Here is a 27298-nt window from a genome sequence, read left to right as displayed (position 1 = left end):
GGGAGGTGAGGGGAGAGGAGGGGTCAAGTTGCTCCTGAATCCCAGTGTTTGTGTCGGCTGGACCTTGTGAAGAGCTGGCCTGGTGCCCCCTACAACCAACCACCACACCAGTACACACCCCTGCTGTTACCACCAACCTTTTTTTTGAAACTCACGCGCACACACACACGCACACTCTTTTCACCCGCAGCCCCTCAGGCCTCTTCCCCAGGCAGGAAGGCCAGAGCTTTTCATGTCTGTGGTGGGGGAAGGAAAAATGCTCCCCAGGAAACAGGGTGCAGTGCCGGGCGTGCGGGCCCGCTTTGAGATCCTGGGATGAAAAGAGAGAGGGCGGCGGAGGTAAATAAAAGCGACAGGGGCTCTCTCTTTCTCTCCGAGCGCTGTGCTTCTTTCAGTCTCTACTCTGTGCAGCGCGGGTCAGCTCTCCTCGGGAAAGGTGGCCTCTGTCCTGTTCTCTTTTATCCACATGTGGTAAAGCAGTCTGCAGGGTGGTGGTGTGTATGTGTGTGTGTGTGTGTGTGTGTGTGTGTGTGTGTTAAGACTTTTGAGTGTTAAGATGCAGCGAGCAGCAGGGCTCAGCTGACTCCTCTCCTACAAAAACACACTCTTGGCTTTGCCACAAGGGAAAAGCAAACTAATACCGTTTCTTTTCCTTTTTTTCGTCTTCACAAAACATCCATCTTTTTAGTCGCAGGAGGCATCCATCCACCTCTGTCTCTGCCTCTCCACTTTGATCACAGATTCTATTTGATGCTGCTTGGGTCTAAAATAACTCTCCTTGGCTTGTCAATAACTGAAGCTAACTCTGTTATGTTAGCTCAAGCTCGGATCACGAGAGGGAAAAGAACACTTTTGCAGCTTGACAAACAATTTCCCCGTCAGGGAAAGGGGCCAATTTCGTGAGCGTCCTGTGAAGTGGGTTGAGCAGTCAGGTAACATTTTTTACACCACAGCGTCAATCTGCACCTGAACCACGTTGGCTCAGATAATTACCAACATGGATCCATGAACTCTGCCTGTTTTAACAAACTGGGTCAATGTGGTGATCCTCCTCTGTGGAGAGTATTTCCTTGCCTTGTTTTCCCATCGCCCACCTGCAGCGGCAGCCTAAATGTCAACCAGAAGCTACACAATTGGGTGCTCGCCTTGAGAGAGTGAGAGGAGGAATGAGTCAGTCAGGGGAGGGCAAAGAAGAGCGTAGCACTGCCAGCTGGGTCACAGCAACCCCCATGTCAGGCGAGATCAAAGCCAGACCGGCCCACATCCTGCCACTGACCTATAACCCCTCTGTAGTTCAGCATTTTGGCTCAACACTGCCGCAAAAGGCTTTCATTCAATCAGCTGTGAAACTATGGAGAAAGAAATAATGATTGATGATGCGTATGGTAATGACAGGTAATTTGTCCCTCGCTGAACCGGGAGGCATGCCTGCATGGTGAGACACGTTTGAGTCACTCTGAGTCATCTTGATACGTCTGGTTTTGGTTAATGTGACGTTTGTGACCAGTGTTTCGGTGTGAGTTACTGATGTGTTTCTAATTTTTTTTGCCTCCCTCACTGATGAATAAAAATAAGCTTTTTTTCTTTGTTATACAGATGCAGTTACTTCATTCTTAGTATGCTTGATTGATGTGCTTTTCTTTTGTTCCCGTCTCTGTTTTTTTTTTCTCCAGGAGGAAAACGGAACAGTTTCTCCACATGCAAAGCGAAGGCAGCAGCTACGGGCCCTCTGCTAGAGATGGAGGCCTGTTAGATTCCATGAAGACCCTTAAATCTCCAAACTGAAGCCTCCAGTTCTCAGAGGACCCCACCTCCCCTTCCTCCCAACCCTCCCAGCCCCACCTAACCCCTACTCCCCTTTCCTCCAACACAGTCACATGCCACCACCACCACCACCACCAAAAACACTTCACTGTCTGACTCTACTCCCGTCCTGAAGGAGCCTGCTGTAGAGACACTGAACTGAACTGAACAAGACAATCATGATTAGTAGGAGCACCCTCACGCAACCACGTTTTCTCACCGAAATCAATTTGACGTCTGTGTTTTGTCAGTTTCCTTTTACAATCAGCTTTACCGCAATCCCAAGGCACTGCACTGAAAAACAGCAGCAATTTTGATGTGCGCACAAACGTCTCCACCGCACCGCCCCAAACACCTGTTTCCAAGTTACTGTAAGTTATTTGTCACCTTGGTTCCTTTTGTATAGTTCATTAGGCCGACATTTACTCCCCCAGCACCTTCCTTCCTCCCCCTCCATTCTCTTTCTCTCCCTGGATATTTGAGACCATTTGGGGTTTCGCCCGACCGACCAAACACCTCTTTTTAGACTGCACTAAGGAAGCCGGAGGGATCTCATCTTGTCTACGAAACGTCCTCAAGACGCCATTTTAGTTTGTCGCTGACCAGTTGGTGCAAAAAAGGATCAACACTTTGATTTGCTTTTCATTTTAGACTGAATTTTATTTTGAATGCTTTTTTTGTATCTTGAACCCTTGTTTCAATTTCTCGGTGTATATTTTAGTGACTGTTTTTTTTTTTTGTTTTGTTTTTTTTTTTTAAATATTGTTTTTTTTTTTATATAGTGGTATATATGAAAATAAGCTTTGGACACAGGAAAGCCATTTTTCTTGTTGAAGCGTCTTGCAGAAAATTGAAACTTTAAGGCTTCTTTTGATAACTATTTGTAACAAATAGTGACCTCGAGTCTTGCTCAGATGTAAAATAATGCTCAGTATGTGTACTTTTTAAAACTGTCAGGATATGTCAATTTTCTTGGTATTTTTGCAGGCAACATTAGGACAAAGGCGAGAGTGATAGCTCAGAGGCCTATATTTTATTGTTCTAAAACATGACAAATGAAGCAGATATATATATTTACCCCAGCACTTGGCAGTCTTTCTTTTATTGCAATGGACCTTTGTCTTTTCTCTCTGGTAGCTAATAGTGTGGTCTTTAGCCATGTTGTTTATTCCATGCAAGCATCTCTGTAACATTTTGATTTTAATGCTCTATTTTAGTATTACTTGATGAATTCCTTTTTTTATTATCATATTTTGGGTCACTGTCATCTTGGTATAGCATTTTGCTTCCCAAGTGGTCATATTTGAACTGTTTCAACATGTTTTTTTTTTTTGTAAGAAAAATAAAAAGGCACCATTGGCTCATTTGATCACTTGTTTGGTGGAAAGACCAGAGCTGGAAGTGCCAGATGTAGCAGTCTGTTTGTCATCCTTGGAGATTATAATGTAAATATGCATAAGCGGTTGTGCAACGTATTGATGGTGTAAAGCAGGTAAAACACACGTATCGTCTTTTTGGAAACTTTAAGCATATAAAACTGACAAGCAATCAAGACTCCAACAACACATGATGCTTGGGGCTACACATACACAGTATTGTTGTGACGATAATGAAAAACTCACAGTAGAAAAACCTTTATCGGTTGGGGTACAAGTCCATTTAAGGGTGAGATCCATCTTTTTTTGTCTCTGAATATTAAAAAAAAATGTTAGCCTTACATTCTGTAAAAACTCTAAAGGTAACAATTGAATTTTTCAAGTAAACAACATTTTTGATTAAAAAGCCGAGATCAAAGGAAAAGTATTTATAGACAAATCTGAATTGTGCCTGGAGAATATCTTCATTTCAAGTAAAACAGCACCACCTTGTGTTCCTGCTGGGTTAACAGGACATTTTGAAGAGACTGAACATACCTCAGAGCAGGGGTGTCAAACTCAGTTCAGTCAGTCGCACACCTACACACCTTTGTTACATGTGACTTTTTAAAAATAATTTTCCACTAAAGTGAAGCTATTGATGAACCAGGATTAGTCGTCCTCTGCCTTACAAACCATTCACGGTCTGAACTTTTATCAGTGCCTCGGCAGCAGGGTTGCACTAATAGTGTTTTCAAGTGCAGCTGCTGGTTGACACAATGAGTATTATCTTTAAATTTCACTACAGAAAGTATTCTTTATTTCAGAGAGCTGTATTCTGCTCAGGGTGGAAAGCCTCAGATGCAGTATTTACATGAGTATCTACTCACTTTAAATTGCTCCTGAAAGTGCATTAATATTAATCTAAAGGGCCGGATTGGACCCTTTGGTGGGCAAGTTCTGGCCCCCAGGCCATATGTTTGACACCCCTGCCGTAAAGCATCACACAAATAATTTGTTCAGTGCATTCAAGTCCATTTTATTCATAACGCTCTTGTAGAGACCTTTACACAATATTTAAGCTATAACTCAAACATTTGTATTTGTTCAGATTCTGGATTTTCTAATGGGTGAGAAGGAAATTGAACTTTTCTGTAGAGAAACAATATCAGATAGCAGAGTATCTTTTTTTTTTTTTTTTTTTTTTTTAAATTTGGCTTAAAGGAGCAGTGTGTGAGATTTAGGGGGATTTTGTGGCATCTAGACTGCAACCAGCTGAAACTTTACCTGGTTAGAACTCCTTAAGCTTTAATTATTCAGGAGGTTTTAACCAGGAGCTGAATTATCTGCAGAGGTCTCTTCCTCTCAAGAACAGATAGACCAGGGGTCTCATTTATATAACAGTGTGTTGTGCGTAGGATCCATACGAAAAATGTACGTACAGACAAAAAATAAAAATGGTGCGCCAAAAAATATTCAACAACTTTTACATTCAGACTTCCACCTCACCATCTGCATCGCCAATTTTGCGTCTCCAAAATGTTGGTAAGCATGAGTCAATGTCTGTTTTTATAGATCACAACTTTTGCGTGGAAAGTGTTGTACGCGTCTTTCATGCCTCATTCTGTGCTTACACAATTTTCATAAATGAAACCCAAAGTGATTTAAATCAGAATGAAGCAGTTTCGTGTTCAAAAATCAGTTAATGACACTGCTTGTCACATAGGGGCTGCTGACTACAGACCAACACAAAAATGTGAATGGCCCTATCTAGAGCCAGTGTTTGGTTTGTCCATTCTGGGCTACTGTAGAAACATGGGGTCGCAACATGGCAACCTCTGTGCACAGGGACCCACTCCCTACGTAGAAATACATAGCTCATTCTAGGGTAACCAAACCGGTGATAATAATTTTCAGATGACTATACAATAAAGGAAACATACTTGTTACATTCAATTTCTGCCAATATATCCCCCTCATTCATACACACTGTTCCTTTAAAATATGTCTGGAAGCGAGCTTTAAAAGACAGGTTCACCATATTTCAAGAGTCAGGTGCCACGATGAACATTGAGGGTTTTTTCTTGCTGTTGCTGATCCTTCTGTTCATACTGGCCATAAATATTTTCCTTAAATTGCTTTAAATGTAAGTGACTGGAAACAAAATTCAGTCCTTGTTTTGTGTAAGAATGTATCCAAAGTTTATATGAAGCCAATATGAGGCTTCATCTCTACAAAAGCCCTTCTTTGTGTTTCCCCCTGGACAGTGCTGCAGTGGGAGGACAGCGACAAAAGGAGGGAATTTTAAACTAAAAGGACTAACTTTGGAAGCTATCCACTTGATATGTGTGACTGGAACAGCAGAAGCCTCATATTAGCTTCAGATGAACCAACAGGTGGTGGTAGTGTGCCAGCAAAGACAGGAAAGAGGACAAACTTCTTGCTTGTCAATGTAAACAACATAGGTTTGAACATTTGTTTCTTTAAATCAGTAAATGAAAGAAACAGGTTAAAATCATGTTGATTTTATTTCTGTAGCACCAAATCATAACCAAAGTTATATTTAAAGAACTCAAATTTAAGTTGTAGCTTTCATCTCAACAGTTATTGCTGTATGACAAATATTACTCTGACTGATGCAAGCAGATATGAGAGGCGTTCACATTTAATGTTCAAGGTCCAGTGTGCAGGATTTAGGAGCATGTATGGCAGAAATGGAACATTCATAACTAGGTTTTTATTAGTTTATAATCACTTGTAAATGTGTTTTTCGTTACCTTAGAACGAGCTGTGGAGCAGATCCTCTTCCACGCTTGGCATGTGGAAGTTTCAGTTCTGCAACCTCACCACTAGATGTCACTAAACCCTACACACTAGACCTTTATGTGTAAATATCACCCAGTCTATTTGTGAATATGCACAGCAGTCGACACCTTTTCACTCCTCCAAACAGAACAGACTCCACACATTTTAAAAAATCTATTGTCATCAAATTTAATCTCTTCACACACAATCAGATGTCATTCAGTGGATGCCAGTAAGAAAATGAACTGACAGACAAAATGTTATTACAGAAGGCACAGGCAATTTTTTTTTATTTCTTGCCAGTCCTTTTCGGATGGCTTATATTCTGATGTTCTGACTAGAGGTCGACCGATTTATCTGATTGATCTGTGTTGATGGGAAGTTTTACAAACTATTGTTAGTGTAGCTGATAGCTGCACAGCCACACAGGGACGTACATCACCAACTGGAGCAGAAGAGGGGAGGGTTGTGTATTATTCTTCATTTTACCATGAATTTACATAATTTTTTTTGGCTGGACCACAGCAGCAGGTCCAGCGTTATAGTGCAAGAGCCAAAGTGCGGGAGGCCAGTTTGCATTTTCCAGGATAGCAAAAGCATGACCCGCCCTACTCTTCCTCTAATTGGCTTGTACTCATTGCCAGCATTGGTTGGGTTGGTTCGATTTAGGCAAGAGCATTGGTATTGGTTGGGTTCAGAGTGCCAATGTCAGGGTAAGTCAATCAGAGACAGTTTAAGTCCGAGTACGGCAGATCATGCCTGACACAAATTTGTATTTATGCTTCCTCGCCTCCCCCCCCCCCCCCCGTAACCTGGAGATGGTTCCAATCCCTTAAATGCACCTTGAGGAGTCGAGGAGTCAAGGAGAAAGGAGAGAGGAGGCTTCTGAAGAAGCTTCAAGAGAAGAAACACAGGTGTATCCTACACGGAAGTCTTTCATCAAGTGGCGTGACTACAGAACTCCCCAAGGGTCACAGTGAGGTATTTTTTGTTGTGTTATTTGGTGTAAAATGCAGCGCCTCCATATGATTCTTCATTTACCGAGTTTATTATCATGCTTAGATTGTAGTGTCATGTAAATGGATCTATAGATAATAAATGTAACACTTACATGGTGAGATGCAGTGAAATGCTACGTCACCTTGTGTGTGATAAATCTGGCACTGTAGAATATATGGGATAATTTTATTGCAAAGTGTGGCGGCATTGCACAAAGCAGCATGTTTGTTTGTTATTTTACCATAAAATGGACATTCTCACACAGCTACGTGGTGTATTGTTGTGCAGATAACAATAGTGCATGTTACTAAATCGCCCAAGTGATCAACAACTAAAACTAATTTGTACAAAATTAAAAGACTAAAAAGGATTCTTACATCATGCTTAAAATCAACAACAGTAATAATACTACCAATAATAATTGGTAATGGTAAGCAATTTAAATCTCAAAAGTATTAAAGGTCTCCTGTATAAATATATATGCAAGAGTTTATAGGCTTATGTTTAGTGCTACAATTACCCAATTTCTCATGAAGTCAAAGACTGTTCATGTCCGACACTGTCAGATTTGTTCTGCAGGGGGAGTTGATGACATCGGCTTTTTCCTGCTCCAAACTATTATGTATATATTTAAAAATCCATCGGTCGACCTCTAGTTCAGACTAGTTTCACCTTGATGTGTGTCCCCGTAAAACTAGCAACACTGCAAAACTGAATTACTTGTACTTGTAGAATCCTTCTCCTGTCTTTTTGCCCAATTTGCCCTCAGCAACCAACTTGTTGAGCACTTCACTCGGGGCAAAGAGCGGGTTAGTAGGATCCGCTGCAGACCAACCTAAAGATAAAAAACAACAGAAAACAAATATTGTTTAACATTTAATATATCAGTTCATTCGAATTAGCTCTGTCTGTTGTTCCTTGCAGCAGTTTCATCTTATCAGACACTTTTAAATCAAAGTCACATCCAGTGACAGAGGAAGAATTTAGATTCTTTACTTAAGTAAAAGTACAAAGACCACACTGTAAAAAAAAAACTTTGTTACAAGTTTTAGGAAAATGTACTTAATGTATTAAACGTAGAAAAGTGGCAGTGACAGTTATACATTACACATATACATCATCAGATTATTGTTACTCATGCATTAATGTAAAAGCAGGATTTTACTTGTGTTGATTGTTGAGATGGAGATGACTCAATTCTTTTGTGTAGGACTGAAACTAATGATTATTTTCATTATGGATTAATCAGCTGATCACTTTCTCTATCAATAGATTGATTGTTTGGTTTGTAAAAATTGTGAAAAGAGTGAGAAATGCCCACACAATCTCAAGTGACACCTTCACAATCCTTGTTTTGTCCCACCATCCGTTCGAACTTCAACATCATTAACAATAGGTCACAGTATTACATTAATTAAAAAGAAAAACAGCAAATTTGTGAAACAGGAATCATGAAATGTTGTTGCATGGAAGATGACAAACAATTATCAGAATAGTTGTAGTTAATTTTCTTTTAGTCAAGTTTCAGCTAAATATTTTCAGCTGTTCTTTTAGATTTTAATACATTTTGTAAGCAAACATCTGGATTTATAAAGTACCTGAAGTTGTCAAATAATCATAGTGCTTTAAAAAGTACAATACATCCCTTTGACATGAAGTGGAGTCAAAGTTTTAAGAGGCATTAAAAGAAAAATCTCAAGCTACAAGTACCTCAAATTATTTACTTAAGCAAAGTACCTGAGTAAATGCACTTAGTTACCTTCCACCTCTGGTTATACCACACCCACTGTATGTTTTCCACATAGTTTCACTCACCATCTATGATGAACTTTGTGGTGTCTAGTCCTACATAGTCCGCCAGCTCAAAGGGCCCCATGGGATAGCCAGCACCAAGTTTCATGGCGATATCAATGTCTTCTTTGGAAGCATGACCTGAGGGAGAAACCATTTTTCAGTTCAATATTTCAGTATTTTCACCTTCTTTTTTTCAAATCACTATTTAATGTTGTTTGTAACCCAGTGCAGCTCAGAGAGTAGGACGAGGTGTGTACAGCCAGGATATTTTCACATATAACGCTTTGAACTAAAGGTCCAGTGTATAGGATTTAGTGGCATCTAGCAGGGAGGTTTCGGAACTGAAACTTGTCCCATGTGCGAAACCTGTAAGAAAACTGCGGTATCTAGTTTTCTAGTTATCTGTTTTGGACTACTACGGAAACAACATGGCGGACTCTGTGGAAGAGACTCCGTGGCGTATGTAGATGTAAACGTCTCATTTTAAGGCGACAAAAACTATTCTTATTTTCAGGTGATTAAAAACTAATGAGGACATAGTTATGATTATTATATCCAATTTATACCAATAGATGATCCTAAATCCTACACACTGGATCTTTAAGGGTTCATTCAAGACCAGCCAAGACAGTTTGGGCGAGTTTTACTTTGTCCAGTTTGAATGGAGTGTGATTTGGCTACAAGTTAGTCACAAAGGTATTAAAGCTCCAGAAACTTGTATTAAAAGTTGTATGGTTGTAGTTGTTTAATAAGAGAAATGGGTGTAAGAATGTTTTCGTCTTCTAGTTTATTTTGTGTTTATGAGTAACTGTGCATACAACAGAGCCAACGTTGGGAGAAATATACTCAATTTGAGTTAACTTCGGTAGAGTAAAACAGAGTGGAACAGTTTCCTGAACTGACATGTTTCACAAGGACTCACTGGTGACCCCGTTGTGCCCCCAAGTTTGAAAAAAACAAACAAAACAAAAACAAAACAACACACAAAAGTGCCACATACAACATGTTAAAGTGCGCTCCAGGGTGCCCTCCCTGTGAAGAAAATGTGATGCAGGCTGTCCTGCTGCAAGCTGCAATACTTTCTACGTGCTGGTGCCATCTTTTCACCCCTATCCTAACCTCAGTCTGCCACCGTGAGAACTGCTGCTAAAAAGACTAGTGTCTCTTTTAAAGTCTTGATTGTGTTTGTCCTGTACAGAAGTTGACCTAACCTAACCTACTAACCTAAAAAGGAATTTTAATGGGTACTTACCTGCACACCTAAGAACAAGACAAGGGAAAATAGCTATAATAAATAGGTTTAACCTTGTAAATTAAAAGCTGTTAAGCTATAAAATACATAATTGAAACAGATGTGTTTCCTCTGAAAATCCCAAACAAACATGGTTACGGACACTTTATCATAGCTAACAATCACTTTTGACCTACCTCTCTCATACAACCGGACGGCCTCCAACATGTAGGGAACAAGCAGGCGGTTTACAATGAATCCTGGTGTATCCTGGATAAAGAGATGTTGGGTGCTGATGAGTGGGCTGTTAAATTTATTTTTAAGAGACTACAGCTTTAATGATATCAGAGAGCAAATCCCACCTTGCAGGACACCGGCGTTTTTCCGAGCACTTTGCTGAAGTTCAGGAGGGAATCGAAAGTCTCCTGGCTCATTTGCGAGGTTGCAATGACCTGTGAGAGATTCATACCACATTAAAGTTCATTAACCTGCCTTAGTGTTGCTGGCATTACACAGGTGTGCTTTAGAGGTGTTAGCTAGTTTTCTTTCATCCCAGTGGACTGTTGCTGTGCCATGCAGACGCACTTTTACAATGATCTTTTACAGAAACACATTCTCTAGGAAGAATCTCCCTTTTAACTTCACAAACAAATAAATGACAATAACACAGTGATAGTTTTTGGGGGGGCTGTACCTCTACAAGCCTCATCATAGGGACCGGGTTGAAGAAGTGAAGGCCACCGAATCTATCCAGCCTGTTGGTGGAGCTGGCGATGTCAGTGATGGGAAGGGAGGATGTGTTGCTGGCAAAGATGGTGTGTCTAAAGCAAGTGCAGAAAAACACATAGTATAGAACTTTATCTTGAATTTGGAAATTAACACACATTCATTCTGTGTTTCTAAATAACAGCTTTTATTCTAACACTTAAAGCTAATAAATGACACAGTGACAGGACAGCACTTACGCTGGTGCCAACTTGTCGAGCGCACCAAAAAGATCCTGTTTGATTTTTAGATTTTCTACAATGGCCTCCAACACAAGATCTGAGCCCTGAACTACAGATCCAGCGTCTGTGGAGATCGACACGTTCTTCAGGACTTTCTGGATGAACTCCTCACCTGCCTGAAACAAACCAAAATACAATATCTCCCATTAGCGACGCAGAATTCAGCCTCTCACTGTTGTTTTAATATATACTGGTGATCTACTGTGTCTCACCTCTGGTTTATCAGCAAACTTCTTCTTGACCACTCTTTTAAGGCTCCCTTCAATTCCTTTGACAGCCTTTTTAAGGATGTCGTCGCTTGTGTCCACCAGCGTCACCGAGTGGCCAGTTGATGCAGCAACCTTTCAGAAAGAAATTAGTTCAGGATAACTAGAAACACAGCCGTCAATGTCAGTGATGTTGAGATGGGAAAAAAATCTAAGTGGGAACCTTAACAGCAAATGTGACCGGAAACCAGAGCTGTGTGCCAGTTCCATACTACTTTATAACTCTAAGCAGGCATCACGAGTGCAGTGTGTGTTCATAAGTTCACACTGGAATAGCCGCAAAATTAAAAGATGCTCAAAAATTACAAAAAAAAAAGAGAACAGATTTCTGAGTGTGCTGTTGAAAAAAAAAATTGCTACTTGACACTGTGTGACAATACAATACTGCCACACAAAAATATCGCAATACTATACTGTATCGATTTTTCCCCCACCCCTATAGGCCAGTGTAAGCTTCTTATCCGCAGTGTGTGATGGACAGAAACCTCAGGTCCTTCTTCCTGCTGCTGTCAGACTTAACAACCAACACTGCTCCCAATTGTCCACATATACCAAAACTGACAATCAATCATCACCCACATGCAATATCAGTTTACTAATGCCTGCTTCACACTACACGACATTTCTGTCTATTCTGACAGTCACTATGTCACATTAGGTGACTGAGGAGTCATAAAATCGATGGTTCACACCAATTATCCCCGGTTGTCTTTCACAATGTGTGTGATGTCATCGGGTTATTCTTGTCCTATTTTTATTACTTTTACTATCATTTCAATCACTGTGTCTGTTCATGTGCAAGCCGAAATGTTGTTGTAGTCACCTAAAAGCGTCAGCAGATGGCAGGAGCTACATTTGATGTACCGTACGTAAACATTCAAGCTACTGTATCCTCCACAACAAGTTCCTACAAATGTTTCACAATAAAAGCCTATTAGAAAATGAAGGGATTCTCTCAGCCGAGGTTATAAGGGGCTTTTAATTTGAAACTGATACAGGAAGTGTTGAGTTTGAAATGACAACGCGATGCATTAACTTTATGAAGGCAACAGGAGCGGATAAAAAGTAAATATATAAAGATACAGAGGGATTAATAAAGAACGGACAGTCTATAATGTAGTCTGTTTCAAATGAAGCTGGGAGCCTCTGCAGTTGTGGTGAGTAAAAGCCACTATTTTAAAATTTTCTTACCTTATGCCCGTCTCCATTATGAAGAAATGACATTGTTTGCTAGCTTGATGCTAATGGCAGAACTCAGCGGGATGATAAAATGCCTCTGCTGTTTCCGTGTTTCTCTGTGTGATAACATCCCTAGAGGAAATATCTAAAAGGCTTTGGTGTTGTTGCCGCACAGTTGTCTACGGCAGCAGATCGCTCTGTGTCCCTATTGCTCAAAGTGACGGCTGTGACGGGAGAAATCGTGAACGTTGGGCGAGAAACGGGCTGATATCGTGTAGTGTGAACCAGGCATAAGCTGTGCAACTGACACTTCCTATGTGCAATAATGTGAATTCAGCCATTAAGCCTGTCGTGTTATAATTTGCTTTTTTCTACCTTTACTCGTTTTTATGCTTTGTGTTTTTTGCTGATGTTTCTTATAATGCACTATCCCCTTTGCTGCAAAAAACAAAAAACTGTTTTTATGGATAAATAAGGTGCCAGAGTGCATAAAAACACATCAATATAGAGCTTGTAAAGTGAAAACATTTTCCAGGAGAGGATTTCTGTGGACTGCCGACAGAGGTTCGGGCTGAGGCCCCCATGTCCTTAAATCCTAGAAACGCCCCTGAAACATCCTAATAACATTTGTGTTGTTACACCCTTATTGTTTCAGCTGTCACACTCTTATTACCAAAAACAGAAAATCAACATGCCACGTGGCTTATCTATCTCACAAGACTGTTGACTCTTTGCTCTGTCCATCCTGGTTATGTCAGAGTAATCAATTAAGGATTTGTAGCAGCAATGCAATAACATGTTTGGTGATTGGCTGTGTATAAAGCCCAACATGTACAGACTTATGTGTCCCACATTACCTGAGTTCACCCTGCAGTATGTGGGACACAGTTCAAAGCAAACAGCAGCTGGAGACCAAACATGGAGAAAGACACCTTGAGGCAAAATCTGTCTCCTGCAGTGCATCTGAGGTCAGTGTCTTTTTTTCCCCACCACAAGGAAAGAGGTGTGTAATGAATGACACCTGAAGTATTTCACAACACATCTTCCTTATGGGATCAATGGCTGATTGTACTGTGAGACAAGACACCCATTCACTGTCACTTGTATTTTATAAGCTCATATGCTAACGTCATGGAGCAACATGCAGGTTAGACGACTTGTACTCGACACAAGTGGGTTTTCAACCAAGTGTTTTCCTGTTTAACAAGAGCAAAGACTTCAAGAATGAAGACTGGCTGGTTGGTTTTGCAAATGTAGGTCCGGTTTACCGTCACAGCTCCGGTACAGCGCAGCTACTCCACTTAGCTTTAACGAAGCTACATGCTAGCTAAGCGGCTAAACCAGACACCAAACCCATAACTTCGCTCACCTGTGCGATTCCTGCACCCATCTGCCCGCTGCCGATGATCGTGACGTGCTTGATAGCAGCATGTCTGACCGCAGAAGACGACAAACTTCTGCAGATTTGGTGTGTGAAGAAAGCCATGACTCGCCTGTCACCTGCAGCAGGACTGAATCCCAGTGACTGACTGAAACAGGCCCGGAGGGGGAGGAAGGTCGGCGGTCACGTGACCAACCACGACCTTTCACACACTTAGCTGTCGTCATCATCATCATCATCATCACATATTAACTAACTTAAACTGCACAGAAAGCCTACTGAAGGGAATCCAGATATTCAGGAGTAACACCGGATGTTAAAATACATCATGCAAATCAAAGTCATGCATTTAAAGTGTTACATATGAAGAGTACAGAATTACTGTCAGCAAACTTTACTTTGTAAATCAAAGTATGACAACATGTGCATGTAAAATGACCCCTGCCAGAGTTATAAAACCACTTCACCAGTAGTGGAAGAAGTACTCAGATCATTTACTTAGGCTAAGTAAAAGCAGTATCGGCTACTGAAGTCTAAAAATACTCAATTACAAGCACTTAATTCTAAATATTACAAAAGTAACTGGGTCATTCTTCAACTATGGTCAATTTTGGTCTAACACATATTTAGAGAAAGGTACTGCTACAATAGCTTCAGTGATTTAACTCTGGTATAGTTGTTTCTATTACCATAGCATGATTGCTTTTTTGAAAGTACAGTAGTACCATTGCCAATAGTGGGATAGTTAGTGGGCTAAAACTGTACATTAGTAGTTGAGGTAGCACGTTGAAAGGCAGATAGTAAGTGTTTATGTTGTATTGACTTAGAAGTGGAGCGCACTGGTAGAAGACTGACTGACTGACAGAATGACACACTGACAGTTTCCGTGATTATGTACAGCATATCATACCATGACTTAGTCATACCAAAAATTAGGGAAAAAAACAACACTGGGCCACAGGGGGAGCCACAGGGATCGGTCGCATTTTAGCCATTTTTAAGCATTTTTCTGTTGTTATAGCGCCACCCAGTTGCCAATTAGAGTTAAATTTCTCCAGTCACCTTGAGGCATCCTGTTCTACATATCTACCAAGTTTAGTAAAAATCCATATGGCAGTTAGGCCTAGATAAGAAATTAGCTCTCTAGCGTCCCCATTTTGTTTGCTGGGGTCAATAATGTCAGGGTCCCCTCACATTATGTGTGGTCATATGCCTACAAAGTTGCGTGGTGATCAGTGAAACCCTTGAGATGTTATACACCTTTATGTGATGAGCCACACCCTCTGCAATATTCATTGCCTTTTAGAAGCTCAGTTTTAGTTTTCCAACTTTTGCCAAGAGGGAACTTTAGATATTGGTCCCTAGATTATGTTCACTGAGTTTCATGCAGATGCTCAAACTTCCTAGGAAGAGATCGATTTTAAGTGTTTTTCAAAAGATTCAAAATGGCGGAAAATCTATATAACTGGACTTTATGGGTTCTCGAGGCAAATTTGTTCCTCATGAGGAGAGGCATCTCTGTGCAAAGTTTCATGTCTCTATGACATACGGGGCATGGGATATGCCCATTCAAAGTTTGCAATTTCAATTGGTTGCTATAGCGCCCCCCTTTGGCCAATTGATGTAATATTGCTTCGCATCTTCCATGACCCTCTACCACTGTGCCAAATTTCACATGGATTGACCAAGTCAGTGAGGAGAAAAACGTGGAACAGACACAGACACAGACACAGACACACACAAACATGACAGTTTTCGTCATTATATAGTAAGATAATAAATGTATTCCAGATTTATTTTTATTTTATCTTTTTATTCTTTTCTTTCATTTTGTTCTGCAGGCATGTACTTTCATGTCACATGACTCATGACTATTGCTGTTTTTACCAAGTTAACAAACTCTTAAAAAAAAACAAAACCCTAAAGTCACACTTTTACACGGTGTGGCACAACCCCAGTAACCTTACATATATCTTACAACACTTTATAGGCAACATTTTATTAAAATTGGTAAAATGGGTATTTATTTGTCATTTCTATTAGAAGTTAATAATAAATCAATATTAAATTCAAACTCAAGCAGGGTTAAATGTCCAAATTCTGGCTCAGGGACAAAGAAGATACATCACAAAGTCCACTTTCTATCTAATAAAAATAGTAACTGATTTATCATTGAATCTTTGTACGTACCTTTTGGTGACAGCTTAGTGTGGAAAAAATGTTCTCTCAGTGACCTTAAGTCACAATACTTGAAGAGTCGCCTAACTACCCTTTATCAGCAAAATGTACTCAAAGCATCAAAGGTAAACACTCATTATGCGGACTGACTCCTTCCTCCATACTGTTTATTTATTCAAGCAATGAGTGGTTTACAGTGATTTTAGAACAGCTTGGGGGTGTAGTCAAACCCCCTTAGCTGTTATAATCACTGTAAAGCCTGGCCTCAAGTGGCTCCCTGCTTTTAGAAACCTGTCAACGTTTCCAGCTCTTCAGATTCCAGGATGTCTCTTTTCTTGTCTGTCTCCCTCTTCTATCCTGACCATCTCTTTCAACCACTTATCCACACTTGGAGCACCCGTAAATCCTTATTCACAACAAAAGTGACATTTTAAACAACTGTTTATTAGTGCAGTAATACTGTTGTTATGTGTTCACAGCTGTGTGCATATGGAGGATTTAACAATGGCTTCAAACGCAGATATAAAAAAAGTAACTCATAACTAGTAGCTAAGTGCCAAATAACTGTACTGCAGTAAAACGTAAAATATTTCCCTCTGAACTGTCCTGGAAAGTAGAAGTAAACTACAAGTACCTCAAATGTATTGCCTACAGGGATGAGGTCCGCATACTGACAGAAAGGTGTTCAACTGACAACCTGGTGCTCAACATCTCCAAAACAATTGAGATGATAGTCAGCTTCAGGAAACAACAAGGAACCTGCACTGTTAGACATCAGAGGAGACATAGTGGAGAGAGTGTCTTCCTTTAAATTCCTCTGCACACACATCTCCCAGGACCTCACATGGACTTTAAACGCAACAGCCCTGGTGAAGAAGGAGCAGAAGTGGCTGTATTTTCTCAGGACACTGAAAAGAGCCGATCTGTCCCAGCAGCTGCTTCTGTCTTTCTATCACTCCTCCATTTAAAGCATTCTCATTTACAGCATGCTGGTGTGTTTGTCAGCTGCACTGCAACACACAGGAAAGCTCTTCAGAGAGTCATAAAGTCAGCACAGCAAATTCCTGGCACTCAGTTGCCATAAGTAGAGGACAATGTCTTCATCAGGCCACAAACATTGGAGAATCATCACATGTAAGTCAGCACCTTTTCACCCTGCTGCCCTCTAGATGGCACTACAGGTCCCTAAAAGCTGGCACTTCCTGATTCCTGCGAAGCTTTTACCAAAGTGCCATTGAAGTATTAAACATCCGATAAGATATGTGCAGTATTATCATGGCTATGTGCAATATGTATATCGTACTTATTCTGCTTTAATACCCCATTTTTATACTTATTTATTGTTTTTATACTTACGTATACAGTCTTAAATGTGTCTGCTTGTCTGTGAAGTTCCTAATTTTGTATTTCAGTTGTGCAATTACAGTAAAAGGCACTGAGTGAATTTAGCACAATCCTAATGTGCATTCCACCCACTGCTAATAGCTCACTGAAATACAGCACTTATTTACTGAAGTACAAATACCTCATCACTTTGTTTAAGCACAGTAGTTAAGCAAATGTACTCTGTTACACTCTACCATGGGCTATTCTCTAACTATAGCTGTCAAATGAATGTCACGGATACACGCTGGACAGGTCGCCAGACTTATCACAGGGCTGACACATAGAGACAGACAACCATTCACATTCACATTCACACCTACGGTTGTATGATCCATAAGTCTCTACGGCTAACCTGCATGTCTTTGGACTGTGGGAGGAAACTGGAGTACCTGAAGGAGACCCATGCAGGCACTGGGAGAGCATGCAGGCTCCACCGGGGGGCTCCCCGACCCTGGGGTTCAAACCAGGAACCTGCTTGCTCTGAAGCAACAATGCTAACCACTGCACCACCATGCAGCCTACTAAAATACGGCACTTATATATTAAAAAATTAAATACTATGTCGTGTTATAAACCCTGACTTAAAGAACCCTGACTCTGCTGTCGCAGAGGTCCCAGCTAGCAGTCAGTATCTTTTCCACCTTTGAGCTGATTTCTTTTACCAATAGGTTATATGTTTTGTTACAATCATAATACACTTCCTTAAATCAATTGATTGTAACTCTACACTGCACAACATGCACACACCCTAGACAAAATGCCAGAATGTCCCTAGCTGTTGTAAAATAAGCTTTGGGCTGCATGTCTTAAAAACTGTTTTTTCAAAATGACAAATGACAAAAACAAAATGATTCTGATTTAGGATTAGTTTGTTCTTTCAGAATAAAAAGTGATTTAATGATAATATTCAAGTTTTCTATATTCATGATACACTGAGGTTATTATTATTAAGATAAACTCATTTTATTGACACAATGCCAGTGATCCATTTATCAAGTCGGTAAGGAAAATATATATTTACACTCTTGAAACTAAAATCTTTCCTAATGCCCTGATAAAAGACATTATGTAGACAGATAGACAGATCTGTGCGCTCATTTCTATATTTCAGTGTCACGCGTCCTATTACAGTAAAATGATAAAATATCAATACAGATATGCAGCAGATATCCTCCAAAATCAAAGGCATCTGAAATATAATACTGACCGTATTAGTTGAGATTGAGTTGATTAAAAAAAAACAATCAACAGAACTTTGACAATAGACCTTAATTATTGATTGATTGTCAAGTAAATATAAAACACTTGCTGGTCCCAGCTTCTTAGAGGAGATTATTAGCAGCTGTTTTGGATGAAAGCATTGCAAATTAAATACTAGCCATAAGACATCACTTTGGTCACTTCTGACTGGTGTTTCACATTGCTTTTTGAATTTTATGGACCCAATAATTGCTTGAGTAATCAGTACATTAACTGATAATGAGATGTGATGTGCAGCCATAGATACAGATCATACTTTTTCTGTTTCACACAGATTGCATTGTCTCTCCAGGAGACCTTTACCCACGTCTTGGTCAGTAAAGGTTCTTGGTTTACAGAAAATCTGAACCAAATATTGCACTGCTTCACCTTCGAGGGCTCACACACACAGTGTATGGGCAGGGTGCCAGCGTCAGGCCGAAGCGCCCTTGCAGAGAAGGAGGAGGCGTTCCCTCTGGAAGTCTGAATTTGAAGGCCTGCAGTAAGCTGGAAACCGTCAGGAACAGCTCCATCTTCGCCAGCTGTTCACCCATGCACACCCTGCGACCTGAAGGATATAGGGGGCATAAAGTGTTAGCACCTGGTGCATGGACAATTAAAATCAATTTACAGGTGCATCTCAAAAAATTATAATATCATGGAAAAGTTCATTTTTTGCCCTTAATTTAATTCAAAAAGCGAAACTTTCATATATTCTAGATTCATTAAACATAAAGTGAAATATTTCAAGCCTTTTTTGTTTTCATTTTGATGATTACAGCTTACAGCTCATGAAAATCAAAAATCCAGCATCTCAAAATATTAGAATATTACATAAGACTAATCAAAAAATAATTTATACTACAGAAATGTCGACCTTCTGAAAAGTATTTTCATTTATGCTCTCAATACTTGGTCAGGGCTCCTATTGCGCGAATTACTGCATCAGTGCGGTGTGACATGGAGGCAATCAGCCTGTGGCACTGCTGAGGTGTTATAGAAGCCCAGGTAGATTTGATAGCAGCCTTCAGCTCATCTGTATTGTTGAGTGTGGTGTCTCTCATCTGGTGATACGCCATAGATTCTCTGTGGGGTTCGAGGGCAGTAACACCACAATCAGCAAACCAGTTAGGAGTAGTTTTGACACTGTGGGCAGGGGCCAAGTCCTGCTTGAAAAGGAAATCAGCATCTCCATAAAGCTGGTCAGCAGATGGAAGCATGAAGTGCTCTAAAAATCTCCTTGTAGACAGCCATGTTGACTTTGGACTTGATAAAACACAGTGGACCAACACCAGCTGATGACATGGCACCCCAAATCATCACTGGACTTAAAGCAACTTGGATTCTGGCTTCAACGCTCTTCCTCCAGACTCTGGGACCTTGATTTCCAAATGAAATGTAAAATTTACTTTCAACTAAAAGACGGTTTTGGACCACTGCGAATAGACAGCCCTTTCAGTAGTCACCATCTGTGGGTTACCCTCCTTGTGAAGGGTGTCAGTGAGTGTCTTCTGGACAACTGTTAAGTCAGCAGTCGTCCCCATGATGTGGTTGTGTGAACTGGACCAGACTGGGAGATGAAAATCCCAGGAAACCTTTGCAAATATTTTGAGTTCATTAGCTGATTAGAGCTCCTTCTCAGAACTGTATGAGTCCAGAATATATGCAATTTTCACTTTCTGAAGTAACTGACAAGAAATATTGAACTTTTTCACTATATCCTAATTTTTGGAGATGCACCTGTATAAATCAAGGTTTCACTTATTTATGAGTGAGGATTTACAAACCAATCCCGAATGGTATGAAGTACTCTTTCCTGAGCAAATGTCCCTCATCGTCCAAGAAGCGTGTTGGGTTGAAACTGTCTGGGTCGTCCCAGAGAGTGGGATCTCTATGGACAGACCACAGGTTGGGCACAATAACTGTTCCTTTGGGAATAGTGTAGCCCCTGAACTCTAAAAAGAGAGGGAGAAAAACACATTACAAAGCCATCACGTCAGTGAATCAGATGCTTTTGAAATTGCGACTCATCAACAAAACTCACCTCTGTAGATCTTTATTATTTCTGATATATGATTACTGTCTGAAACTCTTGACTGGTTGAGCATTAACAGAAGATTTAGGAAAAGACGAGGGGTGGTAGGTCTGGTATGTAGGATTTAGTGGTATCTAGTGGTGAGGTTGCAGAACTGAAACTTCCTCCATGTGCCAAGCATGTAATAGAGCTATAGTGGCAGACATGAAGACGTAAATGGCCCTATTTAGAGCCAGTGTTTGGTTCGTCTGTTCTGGGCTACTGTAGAACGCGGACCTGTGCTGTATGTAGATTTACATACTGTTTGTTCTGCTCTTTTTACCATCTTTTCCTAAAAAAACTATAAAATCAATCAGTCTTTGACTTCTTTGTGCAGCACTTTGCATCGAGCACTTTGATCTCTCCGTCGCATCTACACATATTAATAAAACCGACACAGTAAACACACAGAATCAGACATTTTCTAAAAATCTGATTTTTGCAGTCGAGCCCTCAGCCATTTGAAATCATTTGGATTCCTCATCATTGGTTTGGAAAAACAAACAGTAACAAACTAAGGGCAAAAAAAAACAATTTAAATTTCCATTTAAAGGTGATTATAAACTTTTCATTTCTGCCAACAGATGCCCCTAAATCCTTCACACTGGACCTTTAAGTTTACCTATTGTCTCAGAGGCCATGTGAGGAATAGCCAGGGGAACCACAACAGTCAGCCTCTGCACCTCCATGATGGTGGCTTCAGTAAAAGGCAAGCTTCCCTTATCTGTCAGCGACAGGACACGATGTGTGCCCACCACTTTATCGATCTCTGCTTGGACTTTGTCTGAAATCAAAACAGTAGAAACAACATTAATTAATCATTCTTTGATGATCAATATAGTCCTCATCCCACCAAATAAGTAAAAATAATGGGTGGTGTTTACACACCTTAGAGCTACAGTTGGTAACTTTTCTAAAAAATAACTTTTTTATATTTGCTGAAACTGTTAAGTATCCAACAATATCATGCGCCGCCTACCAGCAAGACCAACTTTCTCATTTTACAGCTAAACAGTACACTAAAATAAGTTTCTGAGAACATTTGAGGAGAGAGACAGGCAAAGCAGGAACAGAATTTTTATTCGCATTTAATCAGCGCTGCCTGATGAGGGCGACTGACATGACTGACAGCTGCATTACACGGTCTGATTCCAGCGAATGCCATCAGAGGCAGGAGGAAGAGGAGGAGGGGCATGGTTCTTTTCTTCCACATTACCTGTGTCATGTACTTCCTTCAGAATACAGTGACACTTTCAGCAAATATGACAGTTGTTTTCTTAAAAGTTACCGACTGTAGCTGTAAGCCAGTTAAAGTAATTTCAAAGTACTTGAAAGCAGTGGTAGAACATATGTTTTGATGTGCTAATCAATGTGGTTGTGAAAGAGATGGAGAAGTGGTTAAATGTAAAATCTAGCCAGACATTTTGTTATCCTAAAACCAGGAAGTGTCTGAGCTGTGGGTTCCCATCGCAGACTTCCAATTCCTTTTTCCACCCAAAGAGTTTTCCATGATTAATACAGAAAACATCTGTGGTTTGTACACGACTAAAAGCCTTTCACAATCAGCTCTGCAACATAAATGTAACCCATCAGTATCTCAACTATAAATTTTGAAGCTCTACAGTGTTGTATAAATTATATTTTATATAACTGAATGACTAATATGCGTTGAGATGATAAAGTAGCTGCATCAAATATAGAAAAGTGTGTGGATTTGTGTGTGCCTATCACTCACTGTTTTCTTCTACACTGTGTGTTTTCTTTCATCAAAATCTTGTGCCAGGGAAACTCTTGAGTAGAGGTCGTTTTCTAGTTGGCCAATAGCAATACATAACTGCTTTACTTTACCAAAACTGGACAGAATCTGATTGGAGACATTTCGGATATCAGAGGTGGTGGTCCCACAGCTCCACTCCAGTGGCACTCTGGAGGTCAGTTTTGCAGCAAACTAGACAAATTCCTTGATGTCATAAGGACATGTCTGTAAAGGACTGTTGCTACTATTACCTTGGATATCAGGGTGTATGGCCAAGTAGAGCAGAACCCACAAAACTGAGTTAGCGGTGGTGTCAGTGCCAGCGATGAAGAGATCTCCTATTATATAGAAGAGATAGTCTTCTGTGAAGGTGCTGTCCTCCTCTCCAGCAGCTTGTTGGGCCAACATCTCCATCAAATACATGTCTACAAGATCCCTCGGGTTGTCAGGATCTAAGGTTTCTCTGTGCTTTGCAATACTCCTCTTCAGAAACGCCGTGATATCTCTTTCCACCTGCCGCAACTCCTTGAAGACCCCAAAAGGCAAATAGTACAGCAGTGAGAAGATGTTGATGAGGACTGCAGCGCTGTTCACACTGATCTCCAGCCCTCGATCCATAAGTCTCAGCATGTTGCGGAACTCGCTGTCCTCGTGATGGAAGCGCTGTCCCAGGATCAGCGAGCAGATGACGTTTGACACGGCGCTGCTGATCAGTGGGTCCAGGTCCACGCCGACTGCACCGGACTCCTTGCTCAGTCGCAGCAGCTCTGTTTTGATGGTGGCCAGACCTTCCTGGATGCACGGCTCCAAGGCCAGCTTCCCCAAGCCGAAGCTTCGGAGTGTGGTGTGGCAGAACTTGCGCTGCTTTCTCCACACTGGCCCGTAAGGTGCAAAGACTATTCCTAAAGTTCAATTAAAACAGAGACGGGATGGCATATTTAGTCTGTTTCCAGTTTTATCGGTATGGACTCATCAAACTGTAACCTATCCATATAACTACACAGCTGCACTTGTGAGTAGGGTAGTTCTTCAACTACTTCTACTATCTGTTTATACCTGCAGACACATATATTTATTTCATCACTACTGTACTTTTATTTATGTATTTATTTATAAACTCTGGAATCTAATCTAACTAATCATTGAAGGCACCAATAAAAATGTCCAACAGCTGCTTTTTAAATTTGAGAACTTGCAGTTTCTCTTTGTCATTTATGGTTGTAAATTAAGAGTATTTGAGATTTGGACTGTTGGTTGGAGGACCTCACTTTGGGCTCTTGGAAATTTTGATTAACATTTTTAACTTTAAAAAAAATGCATGTATAGACTTAACGATTAGTCAATAAAAACTGAAAGTAATCGGCAGATTAATCGATAATGAAATGAAGTGTTAGTTGCAGCTCTAAAAGATACCCTGTCTCGATGACTTATGGGAAAAGAGCCTTGAGAATATACATACTTGTCCAAATGATTGCAAAACAGTGTCTCAATGCCAATGTCCTGTGGCAACACTTCTACATAGCTTTGCTTCATGTCCAAAGGTTCAATCTTTTTGGACTGACATCTGCAGCATCATGTCTGAGGTCATGAGCACTGTGATCAAGCCACAGTCTCTGCTCATTATTGCCCAGAAAGACAAGCTCCAACAATTCAATAAAACTCGGAAACCCCTCACATTAGGCTATATCTTGCAACCACAAATCTAACACAAAAGTTCAGCCACTGCACACACAACAGCAAGTGAGATGACTGCAAAGTGATGCGTCTGTGTGGGTGGAGGGAAGAGGGAGGAGTGGAGAAGTGTTGTGGGTATGAGAGGGTAGACGTGTGATTATGGGGATAGTGGTCAGCTTGTTATTGTTCTCTTGTATTATTTTATGTTGATGTAATCGCACTTTATTTTTTTAACAACCCAGAGGCTGTTGTTCTTATGAACACTGGATTAAAGTCAGTCCTCTGCACTTTATACTGCTGCAACTGTGTGCGGCTATTGATGCACTATTATACACTTTAACATGCTGATGGTTGTTTTAAGTATGTGCTGTTTTTGTTAAAGGCTTTTAGGTTATTTAATTATCTATTATAGGTCTATCTTCAATGTTATTTATTCTGTATGCTATTGGACCTGGGTAACGAATTTCATTCCCTCATATTACATGTTTAATGTAGTGCTGCAACGATTAGTCAACTTATCAATGACTAATCAACTATTAAAATAATCGGTACTATTTTAGTAGTCGACTAATCGGTTTGAGTTATTTTTCATAGAAAATGACTATAAAAGTACCCCAAACTACTCTTATTGCAGCTTCTTATGTTCAGATATTGGCAGCTTTACACACTCTCCCATGACGGTGAAGTAAAACCCTTTGGTGTGAGTATGAAACAAGACATTAGATGATATAATTTTGGGGTTTGGGAGGGAAAGACCGACATTTTAACATTTTAACACATTTTTTGCTAAAATGATTAGTCTACTAATCGAAGAAATAATCGACAGATTAGTTGCCAATGAAAATAATCGTTAGTTGCAGCCCTATTTGAAAGACGATAAACTGAACCGTGAACCTTCAGTCATGTGAGTATTTTATTAAGATACATCTGAGAGAGTGTGAACATATCCTTTAATCTGACTGTGGTAGGTAGGTAAGGATGTGTTTCTAACCATTTATCCACCTCATTTGTTATAAATAAAATCAAATAAATATATATATAAATAGACTGATATTGGAAAGAGCTCTCTGTATAAGGCAATGTAATCAGCAGCACCACAAACTACAGCCTTCAAGGGGGACAATACAGTTGAATCAACACCTCTCCAAAGTTTACACAAAAACCTAATTTATTCCAGGGTTTATCAGACTGCATTAGCTTTAGTTAGACAGTACCTAATAAAGTAGAAACTGAGAGTGTCTGCCCATTTCATGCTCAATGATTAGTCAACACAGAAATACAGCTGTAAATCTATACAACAGTCCTTGAATGAAAACAGCTGTTCACCTTTGCGTTTGGTCATGATGGTGACAGAAGGAATATCTGGTCTGTCGGAGAACACCTCAGGATGGTTTGAGAGAGCATCTTTGACCACTTCATAGCCATTAAGCACAACCATCAGCTGACTCCCTACAAACAGGCTGTACACGTTACCGTACGCGTTAGCTTGCTCCGTTAAAATGACCATGGGGGGTTGTGACTGCAGTCCAGACCTCCTCAGGATGAAAGAGGGGAGAAAAAACCCGCCGAAGTTACCGACCACCGGCCACGGCTTCGGACCTGGTGGGATATTTGCGAAGTACCGTCGTTTCTGATAAACATTAACTATATAAAACACTAGCAAGAACACCAGCAGAGCTACAAAGTTTACAGGCGACAGCACGGAGCTGCTCAGACACTCCCGCCATGACAGCGACATCATGGTGTCACAGTTAAAACCAGCTGAATCCAGTGAGCTGACAAAGATGTTACTATCCCATGGTTAAAAGTATTCAAAAAAGTCCGAGTAAAATCATTAATAACGTGCCAACTTGGCGACCCTGGTGTCTGACAGCACCTCCATGGATGTGTCGCTCCTCACGCTCTTCCTGTGTTGTTATCAAACACCATCTGACAACGTTGTACGGTTAGTGGCTTCCTATTGGCTGACAGCGCTCTGCCCTGCTGTGATTGGTTGACTTCAACAGTGACGACAGCAGAGCTCTTCTTCACTATTAAATAAACTCTTAACAGGGACTTTGGATTCAGCTTGTTTGTACAAAGTTAACGTTTTATTCATTCATTTATTTGGTTATCTTGTTGGGAAAATGTTGTTACACCTCTTTACTTTAAATAATGGAAGTATTTTTTTGCGTGGGAAAAAGCTACACCAGGGTTTGCTTTTAGTTAAATGAAATAAAACATAATTAAATTAAAATATGGCCCCTCAGGGCTTAACCCTAATAACAGTATCGAACTGACACAAACTCAAAAGGGCTCTGGCCCTTAGGAGCTTGAACCTTAATAAATAAGTTACAAGGTTATTAGTATTTAACCCACTATGGTACTTACAGTGCCAGCTGGTAAAAAAGAAATGTTTGTAATGTTGCAATTGTTTGTTTTTTTGTCATAGAATAGACCAATTAAACAGAAATTAAAACATCTCACACACTTAATGTTACCTTAAAGCAAGACAGTGCCATAATGTCAAGAAATGAAATAAAATAAAGAGGATTATTATTTTACATTTTATTAGAATTCAGTACAGTACTCATGGAGCATATTCAAGAAACTTAACGGTTACAATTATTGCTATTAGAAATAGAAAAATATTAAAATTAACTCTTTTCATCAGTTTATTTGTCTGAACGTTACCTATAAACAACTTTGTACCGCTGTGGAAAAGCTCATAGGAATGAATGTGTTAAATACTACTACTACTATTACTAATAATAATGATAATAATATAAAACTTTATTAATGAAACCCTTTTTGAAACAAAGTTACAAAGTGCTTTATATGGTTGAACCCGCATTTAAAACAATTCAGGATTCAAGCAAATAAAATGAGGCTATTTTAAGAAAAAGAAAGAACATTAAAAATAAAAAAAAAACTCTCACTAAATCAGATAGGCAAAGTTGGAAACTAATTGCTTAATAGACTGCACTGAGGTACAGCAAATCAGACAGTTAAGAGTAATACATAATAAAATAATACAATAACTGCTGCAACCAAGATAACAAAAAATAAAGATAAACAAATGAGACATATGTAAACGAAACAGTGTGCAGAAATTAATAAAAGGCTTCTTTGAACTGATAAGTTTTAAGAGGCGATTTAAAATATGTTGCTGATTCAGCAAGCCTCACATCC

At 40.0% G+C, this 27298-nt stretch overlaps 3 protein-coding genes across 7 annotated transcripts in view; 1 reads left to right on the top strand and 2 right to left on the bottom strand.

Annotated features, from left to right (window-relative positions):
* Positions 1 to 3226, top strand: part of lef1 (lymphoid enhancer-binding factor 1) — a 129863-nt gene extending 126637 nt beyond the window's left edge. For 4 of the 5 annotated variants that reach the window (XM_049569345.1, XM_049569339.1, XM_049569322.1 and 1 more), the window contains one exon: positions 1674 to 3226. The gene's annotated coding sequence lies outside the window, so the exon portion shown is untranslated. The remainder of the gene's footprint in view (positions 1 to 1673) is intronic. The other variant, XM_049569330.1, reaches the window with a different exon arrangement.
* A 2910-nt stretch (positions 3227 to 6136) lies between these two features.
* Positions 6137 to 13995, bottom strand: hadh (hydroxyacyl-CoA dehydrogenase). The gene is made up of 8 exons (XM_049569369.1): positions 13809 to 13995; positions 11207 to 11335; positions 10953 to 11110; positions 10682 to 10808; positions 10350 to 10439; positions 10185 to 10257; positions 8778 to 8894; positions 6137 to 7797 (listed from the first exon to the last, which is right to left on the bottom strand). The coding sequence occupies exons 1-8, from the start codon at positions 13923 to 13925 to the stop codon at positions 7679 to 7681; spliced, it is 930 nt and encodes a 309-aa protein (XP_049425326.1). The 5' UTR covers positions 13926 to 13995; the 3' UTR covers positions 6137 to 7678.
* Positions 13996 to 18322: 4327 nt separating this feature from the next.
* LOC125884377 (cytochrome P450 2U1) lies at positions 18323 to 26039 on the bottom strand. Its single transcript, XM_049569286.1, has 5 exons — positions 25454 to 26039; positions 22705 to 23355; positions 21320 to 21481; positions 20411 to 20578; positions 18323 to 19191 (listed from the first exon to the last, which is right to left on the bottom strand). The coding sequence occupies exons 1-5, from the start codon at positions 25866 to 25868 to the stop codon at positions 19010 to 19012; spliced, it is 1578 nt and encodes a 525-aa protein (XP_049425243.1). The 5' UTR covers positions 25869 to 26039; the 3' UTR covers positions 18323 to 19009.
* Between the last annotated feature and the right edge of the window lie 1259 nt (positions 26040 to 27298).

Source organism: Epinephelus fuscoguttatus, linkage group LG3, assembly GCF_011397635.1.
Source record: "Epinephelus fuscoguttatus linkage group LG3, E.fuscoguttatus.final_Chr_v1".
In the NCBI taxonomy this organism is placed as follows: domain Eukaryota; kingdom Metazoa; phylum Chordata; class Actinopteri; order Perciformes; family Serranidae; genus Epinephelus; species Epinephelus fuscoguttatus.
This window is presented reverse-complemented; position numbering and strand designations above follow the sequence as displayed.

Coding starts and splice junctions, on each gene's coding strand:
- LOC125884377 (XM_049569286.1), bottom strand. CDS start 25,868: ATGATGTCGCTGTCATGGCGGGAGTGTCTGAGCAGCTCCGTGCTGTCG. Junction 23,356..25,453: donor CATCATGACCAAACGCAAAG/GTGAACAGCTGT, acceptor ATTGAACTTTAG/GAATAGTCTTTGCACCTTAC. Junction 21,482..22,704: donor CATACACCCTGATATCCAAG/GTAATAGTAGCA, acceptor TTTTGATTTCAG/ACAAAGTCCAAGCAGAGATC.
- hadh (XM_049569369.1), bottom strand. CDS start 13,925: ATGGCTTTCTTCACACACCAAATCTGCAGAAGTTTGTCGTCTTCTGCG. Junction 11,111..11,206: donor AGTTTGCTGATAAACCAGAG/GTGAGACACAGT, acceptor GGTTTGTTTCAG/GCAGGTGAGGAGTTCATCCA. Junction 10,440..10,681: donor CTATGATGAGGCTTGTAGAG/GTACAGCCCCCC, acceptor AATCTCTCACAG/GTCATTGCAACCTCGCAAAT.